Source organism: Misgurnus anguillicaudatus, chromosome 23 (assembly GCF_027580225.2).
Source record: "Misgurnus anguillicaudatus chromosome 23, ASM2758022v2, whole genome shotgun sequence".
NCBI lineage: Eukaryota > Metazoa > Chordata > Actinopteri > Cypriniformes > Cobitidae > Misgurnus > Misgurnus anguillicaudatus.
Window position 1 is genome coordinate 17,851,865 of NC_073359.2, and position 16,678 is coordinate 17,868,542.

Consider the following 16,678-nt stretch of genomic DNA (forward strand, 5'->3'; position numbering starts at 1 on the left):
AAAGGGCAGAGGGACAGTCACACTCTGTCACACACAGAAAAAGTAAGAGAAGAGAGCTGTGGTTATATTAAAGTTTGTGGTCTGAGGATATACACAAATATACTTGGCCTGATGGCAACCACAGAGCTCTACACAAAGGTAGGTGCATTACGTGATTTTTACAATGTATTTTTACAGCTTCATTGTATGCCACAGCATAGATAGATATAATTGTTTAGATATAGATAGAAATATTGTTTAGATAGATTGGATAGATAGATTGGATAGATAGATTGGATAGATATAGATAGATTGGATAGATATAGATAGATGAACAGATTGATAGTTTGTAGATATAGATAGAAAGATTGTTTAGAAATAGATAGTTTGTATATTTAGAAAGAAAGATTGTTTAGATATAGATAGATAGATAGACAGACAGACAGATAGATGGATAGTTTGTATATATAGATAGAAAGATTGTTTAGATATAGATAGACAGATTGTTTAGATATAGATAGATAGATAGATAGATAGATAGATAGATAGATAGATAGATAGATAGATAGATAGATAGATAGATAGATAGATAGATAGATAGATTGTATATTTCGATAGAAAGATTGTTTAGATATAGATAGATTGGATAGATATTGATAGACAGACAGACAGACAGACAGATAGATAGATAGATAGATAGATAGATAGATAGATAGATAGATAGATAGATAGATAGATAGATAGATAGATAGATAGATAGATAGATAGATAGATAGATAGATAGATAGATAGATAGATAGATAGATTATATAGATATAAAGATTGTTTAGATATATATAGATTGGATAGATATTGATAGATAGATATTGATAGACAGACAGATAGATAGATAGTATATATAGATAGTTTGTATATATAGATAGAAAGATTGTTTAGATATAGATAGACAGATTGTTTAGATATAGATAGATAGATAGATAGTTTGTATATTTAGATAGAAAGATTGTTTAGATATAGATAGATTGGATAGATATTGATAGACAGACAGACAGATATATAGATATATAGATATAGATATAGATAGAAAGATTGTTTAGATAGATAGATTGGATAGATATTGACAGACAGACAGACAGACAGATAGATAGATAGATAGATAGATAGATAGATAGATAGATAGATAGATAGATAGATAGATAGATAGATAGATAGATAGATAGATAGATAGATAGATTATATAGATATAAAGATTGTTTAGATATATATAGATTGGATAGATATTGATAGACAGACAGATAGATAGATAGATTGTATATATAGATATAAAGATTGTTTAGATATAGATAAATTGGATAGATATTGATAGACAGACAGACGGATAGATTGTATATATAGATATAAAGATTGTTTATATATATATATATATATATATATATATATATATATATATATATATATATATAGAGAGAGAGAGAGAGAGAGAGAGAGAGAGAGAGAGAGAGAGAGAGAGAGAGAGAGAGAGAGAGAGAGAGAGAGAGAGAGAGAGAGAGAGAGAGAGAGAGAGAGAGAGAGAGAGAGAGAGAGAGAGAGAGAGAGAGATTGGATAGATATTGATAGAAAGACAGACAGACAGACACACAAACAGACAGACTGACAGATATGTTGTATATATAGATATAAAGATTGTTTAGATATAGATAGATTGGATATAGACAGACAGACGGATAGATAGATAGATTGTATATATATAAAGATTGTTTAGATATATATAGATTGGCTAGATATTGATAGAAAGACAGACAGACAGACACACAAACAGACAGACAGACAGACAGATAGATTGTATATATAGATATAAAGATTGTTTAGATATAGATAGATTGGATAGATATTGATAGACAGACAGACAGACAGATAGATAGTTTGTATATATAGATAGAAAGATTGTTTAGATATAGACAGACAGATAGATAGATAGATTGTTTTTATAGATAAATAGATAGATTGTTTAGATGGGTAGATTGGATAGATATAGACAGACAGATAGATAAATAGTTTGTATAGATAGTTAGTTTGTATAGATAAATAGATTGTATAGAGAGATGTGCTTAGTTCTAATAAGGAAAGCATGAGAATGTGTGCAGTCTGTGTTAATGTTTAATGCTGTCGCGTGTATTTATGCTGATAAAGAACATAAAGTGTCACACAGGCACATGAGCTGGTTGTGTAACATTTAAAACATTGAATGAATCTCCTTTGTGGTATGTGTGGCAAAACCAAAGAGAGAAAAAAAGTTTTATCAAAAAATTGTCTGTTTGTAATAAAGTTTGGGTAATGGTATTGAGCAAAATATTGATCTAGATAACTTGGATGTAATAATTGTTATTGTGTCTTAAATTGTTACGTTTATTCAAACTGGCTTTGCGGGTCATTTGCTATTTTTACATTCTGGCTAATGATGAGCATTTTGTCAAATCAACATTTTTTATGCTACTTTAACTTATAAAAAAAACAAGTTGAAATTTTTTAACGTAATTTTTTAGTTATGTCAACTATTCACAGGTCAAAACTTAAAATGGTAGACTTGCAAAACCAAGTTGTTTTAACTTCATGCTGCATTTTTATTACAGTGTATGCAATAAGTATAAAGTTTGAGGTTAATGTAACATTAAAAACATATGCTGATATGACTTGGTGATCACATCATTTTACAGTGTTGTTATAATATACACTCACTTAAAGGATTATTAGGAACACCTGTTCAATTTCTCATTAATGCAATGGTGTAATGGTGTGGGGGATGTTTTCTTGGCGATTTTTAGGCCCCTTAGTGCCAATTGGGCATCGTTTAGATGCCACAGCCTACCTGAGCATTGTTTCTGACCATGTCCATCCCTTTTTGACCACCATGTACCCATCCTCTGATAGCTACTTCCAGCAAGGATAATGCACCATGTCACAAAGCTCGAATCATTTCAAATTGGTTTCTTGAACATGACAATGAGTTCACTGTACTAAAATGGCCTCCACACTCACCAGATCTCAACCCAATAGAGCATCTTTGGGATGTGGTGGAACGGGAGCTTCGTGCCCTGGATGTGCATCCCACAAATCTCCATCAACTGCAAGATGCTATCCTATCAATATAGACCAACATTTCTAAAGAATGCTTTCAGCACCTTGCCACGTAGAATTAATGCAGTTCTGAAGACGAAAGGGGGTCAAACACAGTATTAGTATGGTGTTCCTATTAGTCCTTTAGGTGAGTGTATCTGTGAGTATTGTTGGTGTGATGTGAAGGCTTTTAAATATGCATCAAAAAATATGACTGAAGTGAAATGTGTATAAGACGTTTCGGTTGTTTCTCAGGGGGCATGTGTCTGGGTGCCGGACCCTGAAGCTGTGTGGATTTCTGCCCAGCTATTGCGAGACTATCGATCTGGAGACCAACACATCCTAATTCAACTCAATGATGGCAGAGTAATATCTATCTATCTATCTATCTATCTATCTATCTATCTATCTATCTATCTATCTATCTATCTATCTATCTATCTATCTATCTATCTATCTATCTATCTATCTATCTATCTATCTATCTATCTATCTATCTATCTATCTATCTATCTATCTATCTATCTATCTATCTATCTATAAGCAATACTGCACAAACCAAGCAGTTGTGTTAGATTAAATTAATAATGTTTATATATGACCAATAAATTATGACATCATTTTTATATGCGGGTGTACTGTCCCTTTAAAAAACAAGATTAAGTATCTCTGTTGTAATTCATACAGTATCTGTATTCTTCTCCATAAGGAGATGGAGTATCCAGTGATGCCTCCCGCAGGGCTTCCTCCACTAGGGAACCCTGATATTTTGGAGGGGGAGAATGACCTCACAGCTCTAACCTTTCTACACGAACCAGCGGTACTTCACAATTTGCGAGTGCGCTTTCTCGACTACAGTAGCATTTACACCTACTGTGGTGAGTTCAATTAAAAGAAAAACAGTGGCGAGCTCATTTTTTACAGCTATCCTTCATTTTACTGGGTATAAAGTTCACAGCAAAGAGATTCACTGAGCATTCATTACTGTTATATTGGCTACTGTAAAAAATAAAAATAAAACATGAACAAAGTACTAAGTTTATTCATGGAACATACTCAGCAAAATTTTTAAAAGATGCTTCCTGTGTTCTAATCACATTGAAGTGCTTTCATTATGTAACAGGAATTGTATTGGTGGCCCTAAATCCTTACGAACAGCTGCCTATCTATGGAGAAGAGGTTATTGATGCATACAGTGGACAGGACATGGCTGACATGGAGCCTCATATCTTCTCTGTGGCTGAGGAGTCATATCGTACTATGATCAGGTTCATTTATAACAAAGTACTGTGGGGGTTTTATGGACATAGGATGTACCATGGTAATACCATGATATTCTTGGAAGCACATTGGAAACCATGGTATAACTCAGTACGGGTACAAATTCACATGTCTGCCTTTTAGTTGAAACATAAAAATGTAAATGCAAAATCTGGGTCCTTATTACATTATAGGAGAAACCAAACAGATATCATCCCTTTCTAGTGACAATTGCACCACAATTGAACAACAAAAGCTCAAAATTTAGGCGTGGTCCATATTCCACTGTCAGAAATTGTACCTCAGAGGTACATACTGGTACTAAATGTATACAAATCTGTACCTATATGGTACATATTAGGACTTTTGTAAAGGGTACTGCCCTAGAGGATTTTTCTGACAGTGTTACCAACAGGCCAGCTTGACCCACATCCCAAAGTACCATGATATTTTTATACTCAAATCAAGTAGGTCATATGTATTTGTGTAGGGAGGAGAAGAATCAGTCCATCATAATCAGTGGAGAATCGGGTTCAGGAAAAACTGTATCTGCAAAGTTTACCATGCGTTACTTTGCCGTTGTTGGTGGTGCAGCCCAGCAGACCAGCGTGGAGGAGAAAGTTCTGGCATCCAATCCCATCATGGAGGTACTGGTCCATAAATTCTGACATTTTATGTTTGTAACTTAATAAAGAGAGTAAAAAATAATTATGGATGCCCAAACAACAAAGTTGGTGGTGGCCTAAGACTTTTGCACAGTATGGATATATGATCATTCTAACCTTTGCAGGCAATTGGCAATGCAAAAACAACCCGAAATGACAACAGCAGCCGTTTTGGAAAGTATATCGAAATAGGATTTGGGCCCAAAGGGGATATCATTGGAGCGAACATGAGAACTTATCTACTGGAGAAATCAAGAGTTGTTTTTCAGGTGACTGCCTAGTTAAAGTCTGTGTAAAGTCATTTCAGAGAATTGTTTCTGAACATATTATAAATGTGTTACGGCAAAAAAAAAAAACATTTCTTTGGCCAAAAAAATGTTTTAAATATATGCTAAATACATTTTGTACATATATCAACATATATTTCTAAATGTATTTCAGGGGCAACAAATACATTTTTACTTTTACAACCCATACAACAAAAAATATTTTTTTTCTGAAATTATGTATAAAATAAAATAAAATATTTTTGCAGTTAAAATATATTTCATTTGAACCTTTTCAAACCTGTAATGTTTACAGGTTTGAAATAAAAACAAAGTCCGATGTTAATATAAATGCTTTTAATATACATCTTTTTCAAATATATTTTAAAATATACAAAAAATGGCCATAAAATATATTGGTGGAAAATACATTTTTCAAACATATTTCAAAATATATTTCAGCAAATATATTTTTCTAAATTTTTTGTGTATTTTGAAATAAATTTATTTGAATATATATATTTTTTTGCCATATTTCTGAAACACGTTACAAAGACGTGTGGTGATTTGGTAAGTTACCGTTAAACAGTTTTTCCACATTTTTGTGTACAAGATTATTTAGGCAAACTGAGAACACATGTTATATCGGACTTTAAATGTTTACATTAGAAAATATCTCATAGTTTTTTTTTAAATATATATATTTTAAATGTTCTGTTTCTTGACGCAGACATCTGAAGAAAGAAACTACCACATCTTCTACCAGCTCTGTGCCTCCAGGGATTTGCCCGAGTTCAGGACACTAAAACTTGGTAAAGTCTTAAAGTCTGATGTCTTTAAAGCGTAACTAAACCCCTGGTCAGAGCCTGACTCCACCCACTGGCAATATTTGAAAAATGCAAGAAAAGTGGGCAGATCCCAACGGAGATAGAGGGGACGAACTAAGCTCGTACCAAGTGTGTGGTGAGATCGTAACAAGGGCGTGGTGAGCTTGAACCTGCCTACGTCACGAGTCATTTTTTGGACCCAATATCCAATAGGAAAATTCAACTGCAGTAGCCACCGTTCAACCTGAAGAGGGCAGCACTCAGACGTTTTTACACCATATATTGCAGTATTGAAACACTTTATATCCAAGTGTCAAAAAACTTAAAATCAATGAACAGCACTAATAAAGCATCATTTTTACAGATCATTAACTAAAAAAAGTTGGTTTAGGGTTTAGTTACTCTTTAAGAATAAATATTTAAATGCGTTTTCATTAAGTCACCGTGTATTATTGCACATCTCCAGATTCGCCTGAGAACTTCCATTACACCAACCAAGGACAAAACACACATATACCCGACACAGATGATGCTGTTGAGCTAGTGCGCACCAGAAATGCCTTTACTACACTTGGTATGTCAATGTACACCAATGTAACAGTATAATACAGATTTACAGTATGTTATATCAAGTCTGTGTCATCCCTGCAGGCGTGCAAACTGACCAGCAGATGGAGATATTTCATATACTGGCAGCTATTCTTCATCTCGGGAACGTCAACATACAAGCAAGTGGTCGTGGTGGAGACCGCAGCTATATTGATGTACGAATGTTATGCATCAAATTGTATATTTTAATGAAATGTGTACATTCCTGAATAACTATTTTTCCTCGCTGATTTTTCATTTTTACAAACGAATGAAAAACCAATATCATGGGCCTCCTAATAATTGATCATACTCATACTCACAGGCCCATGACCGTTCACTGGCCATCTTTGCCAAGCTTTTGGGAGTGGAAGGTGCTCAGATGGCCCAATGGCTGTGCCACAGGCGTTTGGCGGTGGGTGGGGAGATGTTGGTGAAGCCCATGACAGGACAGCAAGCCAACGATGCTCGAGATGCTCTGGCTAAGCATGTATACGAGCAGCTGTTTGCCTGGACCGTCCAAAGGCTCAACTCATCTTTAAGAGCTCACAGGCGTCAGCCAAAGTCTTTCATAGGAGTTCTTGATATCTATGGGTGAGATAATAGCATACAATGAACATATAATGAAAAAACTGACTTTTTCCATGTTTAAGTGCTAAAACTGGGTCCCCCAGTGCTTCTATGAATCTAGAAAATGTGAAAAACAACAACCCAGTAACTTAGTTTTGGTAAACCATTCTCTGCAAGCATGTGAAAGAAATAGGTCATTGAAATTTGGCTCCCCTTGTGATGTCAGAAGTGGATAATACCACCCCTTAATCTGCACTATCCAACCACTGCACTGCCATTTAGTGCAGAGATCAGCTCATTTGCATTTAAAAGAACCCACAAAAACGACACATTTTTACTCACACCTACAAAGTGGCAATTTTAACATGCTATAATAAGTTATCTAGATGGTATTTTGAGCTAGAACTTCACATATGTAGTCTGGGGACACCAAAGATTTATTTGACATCTTAAAAAAAGTCTTGTAAAGTGTCCCCTTTAATAGTTTAATAATGGAGGATTGATGTTCTCTTCTCCTTTGTTTGTAGGTTTGAAACCTTTGACAGGAACAGTTTCGAGCAATTCTGTATAAACTATGCCAACGAGAAGCTACAACAGCAGTTCAACAGGGTGTGTTTGCAAACTTCCTTATAGTCAATAACCTGAGATAATGAGATAATGAATTTGATACTAATATTTTACCTTAATACAATTTGTCTATAAAGGCTTGGCGTGCCAACCCCTATAACCAAACCCAAATCATTCGCTTGTGCTAGATTTTGTACTCGTTGTATGTGCTTACCAACTTAAATCTGTTTTTCTCTCAGCATGTGTTTCAGCTGGAGCAAGAGGAATATCTACGCGACGAGCTTCCCTGGAATCGGATCGAATTTAGTGATAACCAGCCGTGTATTGCTCTTATTGACGGAAAACTGGGTCTGCTTGATCTTCTGGATGAGGAGTGCAGAGTGAGAAACCCTTAAGCTCATTCATAAAAAAGAACATTAAGGCCTGGTTTCACAGACAAGGCTTAGCATAAGCCAGGACTAGGTCAGTGCAAATTATTTTCAGTTAGACTAGCCTCAGGCCATGTCTGTGAAACGTGGTAGAATATTGCATTTACAACACAAAGGCCCTGGCTTTGATCCCTGTGAACACACATACTAATAAAAGGATTGTATGCCTTGGATGCACTGTAAGTCACTTTGCACAAAATTATATGTAAATTATATTGTTATTCTGTTTTAGATGCCTAAAGGCTCAGATGAGAACTGGGCTCGGAAGCTATATGATCAGCACCTGAACCGGAGCGCTCACTTTCAAAAACCACGCATGTCTAACTTCGCCTTCATCATCCTGCACTTCGCTGATATGGTTAGAAAAATCTACTTAGCATGTTGGACGGGTAGACGACTCGAGGCCGGATTTGCACCGAAGTCAGTAGCTCCGGTGCAGATCTTGCCTGGAGTCGTCTGCTGTCTGGGCAGTTAAAAAATATACTTTTTCTTTAAAAGATACTATTTTTTAAGAGGTCCAGTATGAGTGCGATGGCTTTTTGGATAAGAATCGAGACACTGTATTTGAGGAGCCCATAAACATTCTGAGGGCTAGTCAGGTATTATTTGAATAGTCCAATTATTGTATGAGTTGTATTGCTTATAATCACTGTTTTGCTTAACCATGTCATCTTTAGTCAGAGCTGGTCGCCGAGCTGTTTCAGAAAGAGTCAGCAGGTGATGTCCCACACAACTCTTCTCTACCGAACGGAAACCTACGATCGGGGAAAAGAGCTCACCGTGAACACAAACTCACTGTTGGCTTTCAGGTGAACCAGTTTTCTTGGTTTCTGTCAATATATTTTACTACAGTATCTATATTTTTGATTCATTAAAATGCATTTCTACTTATTATTTCAATTAATTAAATTTAAACTCTTTAGGGTGGTTTCCCAGACAGGGATTAGCTTAAACCAGGACTAGGCCTTAGTTTAATTATGAAATATAACTAGTTTTAACAAACATGCCTTACTTAAAACATTACTTCTGTGCAAGATGTTTTCAGTTTGGACAGCTTTTACATTTATTTTAGTCTAGGACTAGTCTAATCCCTGTCTGGGAAACTGCCCCTTTAACTCTTTCCTCGCCAGTGTTTTAAAAAAAAAGTTGCCAGTCAGCGTTAGCATTTTTTATGATTTTCACAAAAGTGTAATGCCATCCAGAATATGTCCTTCCTTAAATATATAAACATACAATATATCAAATGAAAGAACAGACCATTTCTCAGATCACCCCTTAAATATGAATAGGTTTACCAAATTTTGAGCAAAAAGCTGAGATAATTGCATTTTTGTAAAGGACTTTTGTTAGAGATCAGATTCAGAGCGATGAGTTTTTACTGTTTTGGCCTTAAAGGATGCGTCCATGTTTTATAAGTTGGGTACGAGCGGAAATACGGTTTGCCTCAAAAACTCGTCATTGGCAGGGAAGCGTCTTCTCATAAAGGCGGGGTGTATGATCTCTGAAAGCCAATGTTGACATTTGAAATCAAACACAAACACGCCCCTACCCCAATAGAGACAGAGCGCAGCGCGTCATAACCTGAAAACCACGCCCACCGGGGGGAAAACAATCCAACCGTCTCCATTGACTTTGTATTGCGAGAGGCCGCCTCCTTGTCATTTCTGGCTTCTAACAAAAAACTAAAAGCTGCTGTGTGACAATATGTATAGCTAACAAGCTAACAAACCCAGAAATAAGTTTTTGTCGACCTCAAAAAACAAGCGTTTAAAGACACAAAAGTAGAAAACAGGCAACTTTTCATAGTACTCCTATTAGTAGAACTGCGTCCACTAGGGGGAAATGTAGTTGGCGATCCACTTTTTTCTCCTTAAAGGCAGGGTTTTACTGCTCGACAGCTTATAAAAACGTATTTCTGGGTTCTTTGGCTTGTTAGCTGTACACCCTGTCACACAGCAGCTTTTAGGCATTATTCTGTTTTTTGTTATAAGCCAAAAATGACAAGGAGGCGGCCTCTCGCTATACAAAGTCAATGGAGACGGTTGGATTGTTTTCCCCCCCGGTGGGCGTGGTTTTCAAATTTGCATAGCTGCGCTCTGTCTTTATAGAATCTGGACCTTCTTTTGATAGACCCACCCCACACGTACGCCCCTACTGCTGATTGGCTACAATTGTGTTCCAAAGTGTTTTCAAAAATCACGCACCCCGCCATTAATGAACACGTCATTAGCGGGAAAAGAGTCAAATGTATAAACCACTAAACACCATGACACAAAAATGTAAGTTTTGTGGCTTTTTTATGACTGTTAGCTCTTGAGTCCATTCTGTTCTAGTGTACTCCTAAACATTGAAAAAAAGTAGCAAATATTTAAATGGTCACTCCAAAGAAATTGATCCAAAATTGTCACTGGAATGGTACCTTTAAAAGAGGTCCTAATATGTACCATTTTGGTACAGATAGGTATCTTTGAGGTACCAGTATGCACCTTTTGGGTACAAAAGTGTACTTTTTGGAAAGGTACCGCCCCAGTGACAACTTTTGTACCTTCTTGTAGCTTCATTTCAAATGCTCAGTCTTAACTTCCTGTTTAACAGATGAAATAACTTTACCCTTTAAGTTAAGTAAAGTAAAATAACTTTTACTCTTTCATAGGGACTTTTGACAGTCATTTTGTATGTATTCGTTTTTCTGTGTCCAGTTCCGTCAATCTCTGCAACTTTTGATGGAAACCCTGAACAGCACCACCCCACATTACGTCCGCTGCATCAAACCCAACGACCTCAAACAGCCCTTCCTGTAAGAGACCCATCAGAGATAATCACTGTGTTTGTGTCTGTCTGAATGTGCATAACCTCACTCATCCCTTTTTGCATCTCAGATTTGATCCCAAGCGAGCGGTGCAGCAATTGCGAGCATGTGGTGTTTTGGAGACTATCCGCATCAGTGCTGCAGGATACCCCTCCAGGCATGTCTACTGTATGATCCATCTATAATATCCCACAGCAAATTTATATTTTGTTTAGAAGAACTCACACCGTTACTTACTCTAGATGGACGTATGAGGAGTTCTTCAACCGTTACCGTGTGCTACTGCGGGGGTCGCTTTCCCTGGATGACGTGCGGCGCTCCTGCCAGAGGTCTCTTGCCGACCTCATCCCTGACCCAGAGCAGTACTGCTTTGGCAAGACCAAGGTCTTCTTTCGGGCCGGGCAGGTTGCGGTGTTGGAAAAGCTGAGAGGGGACAAGTTGCACGCGGCTGGTGTTTTGATCCAGAGCTGGGTGAGAGGTTGGCTGCAGCATCGGCAGTATCAGAAGCTCCGGCGGGCCACCATTATTCTGCAGCGCTATACCAGAGGAACCCTGGCCCGCAGGTGGGTTAGACAGCTACGCATTAACGACAAAAATGTTTTATTCGTTTGGGGCTTTTATTTACTTGACAACAGCATTTTTGGCACTTTTAAGTTTATGAAAATGACACTGTGTAACTGACAAAAACACAAATTTGTGAAAACGGTGACGTTATGTGCATGCATGTTACATGTTCAGACATTATGTGACATTGCCATTGTGTGTACTTTAATCTTACCCGACCTTTAGGTTGGCATGGAGTCTCCGTTACACCCTCGCTGCTTTGATCATCCAGAAGACATACCGCATGCTGGCTGTTCGACAGCTTTATCTGACCATCAGGGAGAACACCATCAAAATCCAGGCCTTTTTCAGGGGCACCCAAGCTCGACGCATTTACAGACAGGTAAAATGATATAGTTCGGTTTTGATAGGTAGTAATTTAAAAGACGAAGGCAACAATGCAACTAATAATAAAGTTATTATTTTATAATTCATTATTTTCTCTCCATTCACAGATGCTGGTAGAGCGGGCGGTGGTTTTCTTGCAGGCCCGGGTGCGAGGCTGGTTGGCCCGGTGCAGGTTTAAGCGCATCAGAGATGCCGTGGTGCTCCTGCAGTGCTGCGTGCGCAGACAGGCGGCACGTAAAGAGCTGCGGCGACTGCGAGCTGAGGCGAGATCAGTGGAGAAATACAGAGAACTGAATAAAGGCATGGAGGTCAAACTCATGCAGCTACAGCTCAGGGCCGATCAACAGGTGAAAAAATTATAGAATTAGGGCTGCAAAACGATTAATCGCGACTAATCGTTTGCAAAATTAAAGTTTTTGTACATCATATATGTGTGTATTGTGTATAATGATTAAGTATATATAAACACACACAGGTGCAAGTATATATTTAAGAAATGTATATACATTTTTATATTTATATATAGTTTATATGATATATAATTATAAATACTTAATATATAGACCAGTTCAAATGATGTAAACAACACTGGTCCAGAAACACTTCCTGTTACAGTTTGTGACAGTTATTTTTTTATTTCACATATATTATTATCTTTAAGATGTTTGTTTAACTTCAGTTAATTCAGGTTTATATGTTCTGTTGGTTTATTTTATCCCAACATTTATCTAGTGTTAAAAAACGGAAACAGGAAGTGCTTCTGGACCAGTGTTGTCCACATCTTTTGAAATGGTCTATAAATATATTTTTTCTTAAAATTATACATGCATGTGTGTATTTATGTACATAAATATTATACACAGTACACACAATACATCACAGTATGATGTATTGTATGATGTACACAAATTTGATTCTGCAAACGATAAGTCGCGATTAATCGTTTTGCAGCCCTAGAAAGAGTGCATGTGTGTTTAGTGAGTACACGCATGTGTGGACTCAAAAAGACTCATTACTATAACCATTTAGCCTGGCTAACACCAGACCAGTCTCATAGAGAATGAGACGTGGTCTGGGAACCACATGCTCATTTTCTCGTATTTGAGGCGTGGTTTACGAATGCCCAGAGCCGTTTATTTTGTGCTACGAATGTTAATCAAATGCGTCTGTACATAGCTCATAGCCAATCGTTTCAGTTATACCAGATGATGTATGTAGAGCGACATAAATTCAAATGTTAACGACTTTTATCGTTGGGTGTGCACACAGCTGAAAGCAATGCAAATAAACCGGTAGCTGTATATTGATATTGAAAAGCAACACATTTTAGTGGCACTGTGACAACCACAGTAGGCTACAGGCATAATGACAATATGATATTAATAAATACCACTTACCATTTATACGTTAATTGTAATTTGTGTACGACAATGCCTAGCTGGTTGGTCCTATAAAACTCCATGGGTATCATGTCTTGCCATATCCAAACATCCTTCTTGGATATGAAATTATTTAACGCCAAAAGTTATTGAAAAGTAACTTTGCGTCTGCTCCCGCGTTGGATAAAAAAACTGCTTCGGTATGTCGCATAGACCTCGTCATCGCCTTGCTGCCCCCTCCCCGTTCTGTGATTGGTTCCCTATTTCAGGGGCAAAAAAGTCCATAGTTTCTATGCTAGACTTAGAGCGTGAATAAATTTGCGCGCAAGGCAGCATGGGGAAACCTAGGCTAATTACCATTACAAAATTATAATAACCTATGTATGGTGTGGTTTGTATATATTGTGTCTGGTTTCAAATGTACATTTCTTATTATATTTTAATTTAGATACTACTTTATACTTACACTTTAGCTGTACATATTGCATCACCTTTATATATATAGTTTAATGTGAATTCTAACATTTATGTCTTCTGTCAGGCGAGAGAAAGTGCATCTCTAAGGGAGACCCTGCTGGTCGAGCGAGAAGCTCACAGATCTGAAGTGGAACAGCTGCGCTCCAGTCTAGTGAAACTCAAGACACAACTACAGGAAAACATAAACAGCGCTCCATCGCTTACAGAGAAACAGCAGGAGGAGCGGAGAAAAGCAGAGGAGAGGACCGCTCAACAGATCCTTCATCTTACACAGGTGAACATACAGAAGTGTCACATCTATAGTTAACATCACCACAAGTCTCCAAGTATTTAAATGTTAAGTGTACAGTATGGTTCCATTTTGGTTTTGTTTGCTGTAGGAAATCCAGTCTCTCCGAGCTGAGAGGGATTCCTTGGAGAAGGAGAGGGATGAGCTTGGCGTTTGTTTACAGGAACAGCAAAAAGTGCAGCAGGATAAAGGTTAAGTTTTGTCTTTATCTATGACGTGACCTTACTCAGTCAATATTAAAGATATCCAGGTTATATTTTTACAGTGTTTTTTACATTATGTAGGAGGATTTTATATAAACAGTAAATACAAAAAATGACATCTGCAGGCAGGATCACAATTGTATATCCATGCATATGAAAGTGTTGGTTTTTGTTTGTGTTTCAGATAGCCATCAGCAGTCTGTGGATCAGAACGATGCATCCGTGCTGGCAGAGCTGGAGGAGGAAAGGAGAAGATACCAGAGCTTACTAAGAGAGTTTACAAGACTAGAGCAAAGATACGACAACCTGAGAGATATGAGCATGTTCACCACCAATGAGGTAAATCTAATAGATGGTGAGAAAGAGAGGGAGGAGAATTAATACCACTTTTCACCCCATTAGAAATCAAATGAAGAGTTTGGTTCCAAAATCCATTTTGACAAATTTGAGTAAAAATGTGTTTTCTATATCAAGAAAGAGACAAGATGAAAACCACAATTTTCTGTTACAAACTTTCACATAGCATCTTTAGGTTATAATGACATTAAAAATTCAAATCCATAATTTGATTTTCAAAGATTTATTATAAAAACAGATTATTTTTTAAAATTATTTAAAATTATTATTATTATTTTTTTTCTAAAAAAATGCTATAAATCTATTGAATCAATATATAAATGTGCATTCATTTTTGTCATGTTATATAAAACTAGCATTATGTGTGTATTCAAAGTGCTGCCATTGTTGTTTACAATGCGTGGAATGGTGCGCTGTGATTGGTTAAAGGTATAGATTTTCTTTTTCCGGGTGGATCATCAAGACTATTGGTCATCCTAGTTGTCAATCATTCTGGTGATATGTTTACGTAAGGCCGTTGTACGTGCTCGTCCCTAGGTTCGCTTTCTGCACATGTGCACTTTCAGGTGTATATGTTTGGTGAGCTATGGTTTCAGACATTCATTGAAGTTTGCCGTTCTCACCGTGTTTTTTCAAAATGTCTGAGGGTCGCAAGAGAAAAAGTGTCTACGATAGTGATGGGAGAAACAAAGCTTTTTGAAGCTTTAAATCAATTGAACCAATTGCTTCGAAAATTGATTCAGTTTTTCGAAGTGTTCGAAACACCACACACGCTGGCGACACCTGCTGGTCAAAAAAGTGTAAAAGCAGTTCTGTTCAAACAATTTACACTTTTTTACAACTCCCCCTAGTGGTGAATCATTGGATTTTTGAAACGTTTCGAAACAGTGCTTAGCGCCACGTCAGGGTCTGAGCAGACGTACACACTTTTGCTTGTCTGATTGCTGCAGGTTTTTGGAAATAAAAGCCATTCTTGCTGTTTGAAATTGGGCTTAAACATTGACAAGCGCTCTTTTATATGTCTATGACATTAATTAGGCATCGTTTAAAGGCAGAGATCTGGAACTGCTCAGCTGCGCGCACAAGTTCAAGTTAATTTGCGATTTATAGATTTGAAAGGGGTATGCGCGTTTTCTGCGTGTACGTTCGGTTTATGAATCACATGAACGCATTTTTGTTAAATGATCGTAAGATCAAATGTAGGATGGTTTTTACGCAGCATTTTATAAATGAGGCCCCTGAACACAGAAATGTGGAAAAATGGTGTAACTCCACAATTCAGTGCTACATAGTTCACATTCTTTTTAATGTGTTTTCAGTAGTGATAGACCGATATATCGGCCGGCCGATATATCGGGCCGATATTTGCGAGTTTTATGTGTATCGGCATCGGCCGATACGTGGCTGCAGTGTTTGCCGATTTTTTTCCGGCATTATTTACAGACAGTGATGGAAGCCGCAAGCGATTGCAGGTCATGTGACTAAAAACAACCAACCTTTCCATGACAACATCAAAAGATGGTTCCATAGCACCCTCACCTGTTTTTACTATTTGTTAAATATAGTTTTTTTTAAGTTCAATAAATGTAACTTTTTTTTAATGAGACTTGTAACATTTGGCATCGTCATTGTGTCAGTTTTATGATGTAAATTGAGTGAGCAAAATCAGTATCGGCTCAAGAAAATCGGCTCAAGAAAATCGGCAGCCTGTATCGGTCATCGGCTAAGGCTGATGAAACAAAAATCGGTATCGGCATCGGCACTGAAAAATCCATATCGGTCGATCCCTAGTTTTCAGCAATACATTTTTAACAAAAACAATTCTCTGAAATGACTTTACCAGATTATTGACATTTTTAGTATTTCAAATGTCGTGAATCTATTAAGCTTTCTGTAATGTAATCATTTTTGTTAAATAATGTTTGTTAAGTTTTACTAAAGCACTTGCA

General features: G+C 37.0%; 1 protein-coding gene across 1 annotated transcript in view; it reads left to right on the forward strand.

The window, feature by feature from the left end:
• LOC129453559 (unconventional myosin-Va) overlaps positions 1–16,678 on the forward strand; it is a 27,434-nt gene continuing 10,756 nt past the window's right edge. The window contains exons 1-23 of the mRNA XM_055217863.2: positions 1–138; positions 3,349–3,459; positions 3,803–3,971; positions 4,217–4,361; positions 4,844–5,000; positions 5,144–5,287; positions 6,015–6,096; positions 6,578–6,685; positions 6,763–6,875; positions 7,025–7,293; positions 7,797–7,878; positions 8,076–8,216; positions 8,497–8,622; positions 8,780–8,863; positions 8,942–9,073; positions 10,964–11,061; positions 11,144–11,230; positions 11,316–11,636; positions 11,863–12,019; positions 12,132–12,371; positions 13,945–14,154; positions 14,261–14,360; positions 14,557–14,711. Coding sequence (XP_055073838.2) covers positions 112–138; positions 3,349–3,459; positions 3,803–3,971; positions 4,217–4,361; positions 4,844–5,000; positions 5,144–5,287; positions 6,015–6,096; positions 6,578–6,685; positions 6,763–6,875; positions 7,025–7,293; positions 7,797–7,878; positions 8,076–8,216; positions 8,497–8,622; positions 8,780–8,863; positions 8,942–9,073; positions 10,964–11,061; positions 11,144–11,230; positions 11,316–11,636; positions 11,863–12,019; positions 12,132–12,371; positions 13,945–14,154; positions 14,261–14,360; positions 14,557–14,711 — 3,258 coding nt within the window. The 5' untranslated portion in view covers positions 1–111. The remainder of the gene's footprint in view (positions 139–3,348; positions 3,460–3,802; positions 3,972–4,216; positions 4,362–4,843; positions 5,001–5,143; positions 5,288–6,014; positions 6,097–6,577; positions 6,686–6,762; positions 6,876–7,024; positions 7,294–7,796; positions 7,879–8,075; positions 8,217–8,496; positions 8,623–8,779; positions 8,864–8,941; positions 9,074–10,963; positions 11,062–11,143; positions 11,231–11,315; positions 11,637–11,862; positions 12,020–12,131; positions 12,372–13,944; positions 14,155–14,260; positions 14,361–14,556; positions 14,712–16,678) is intronic.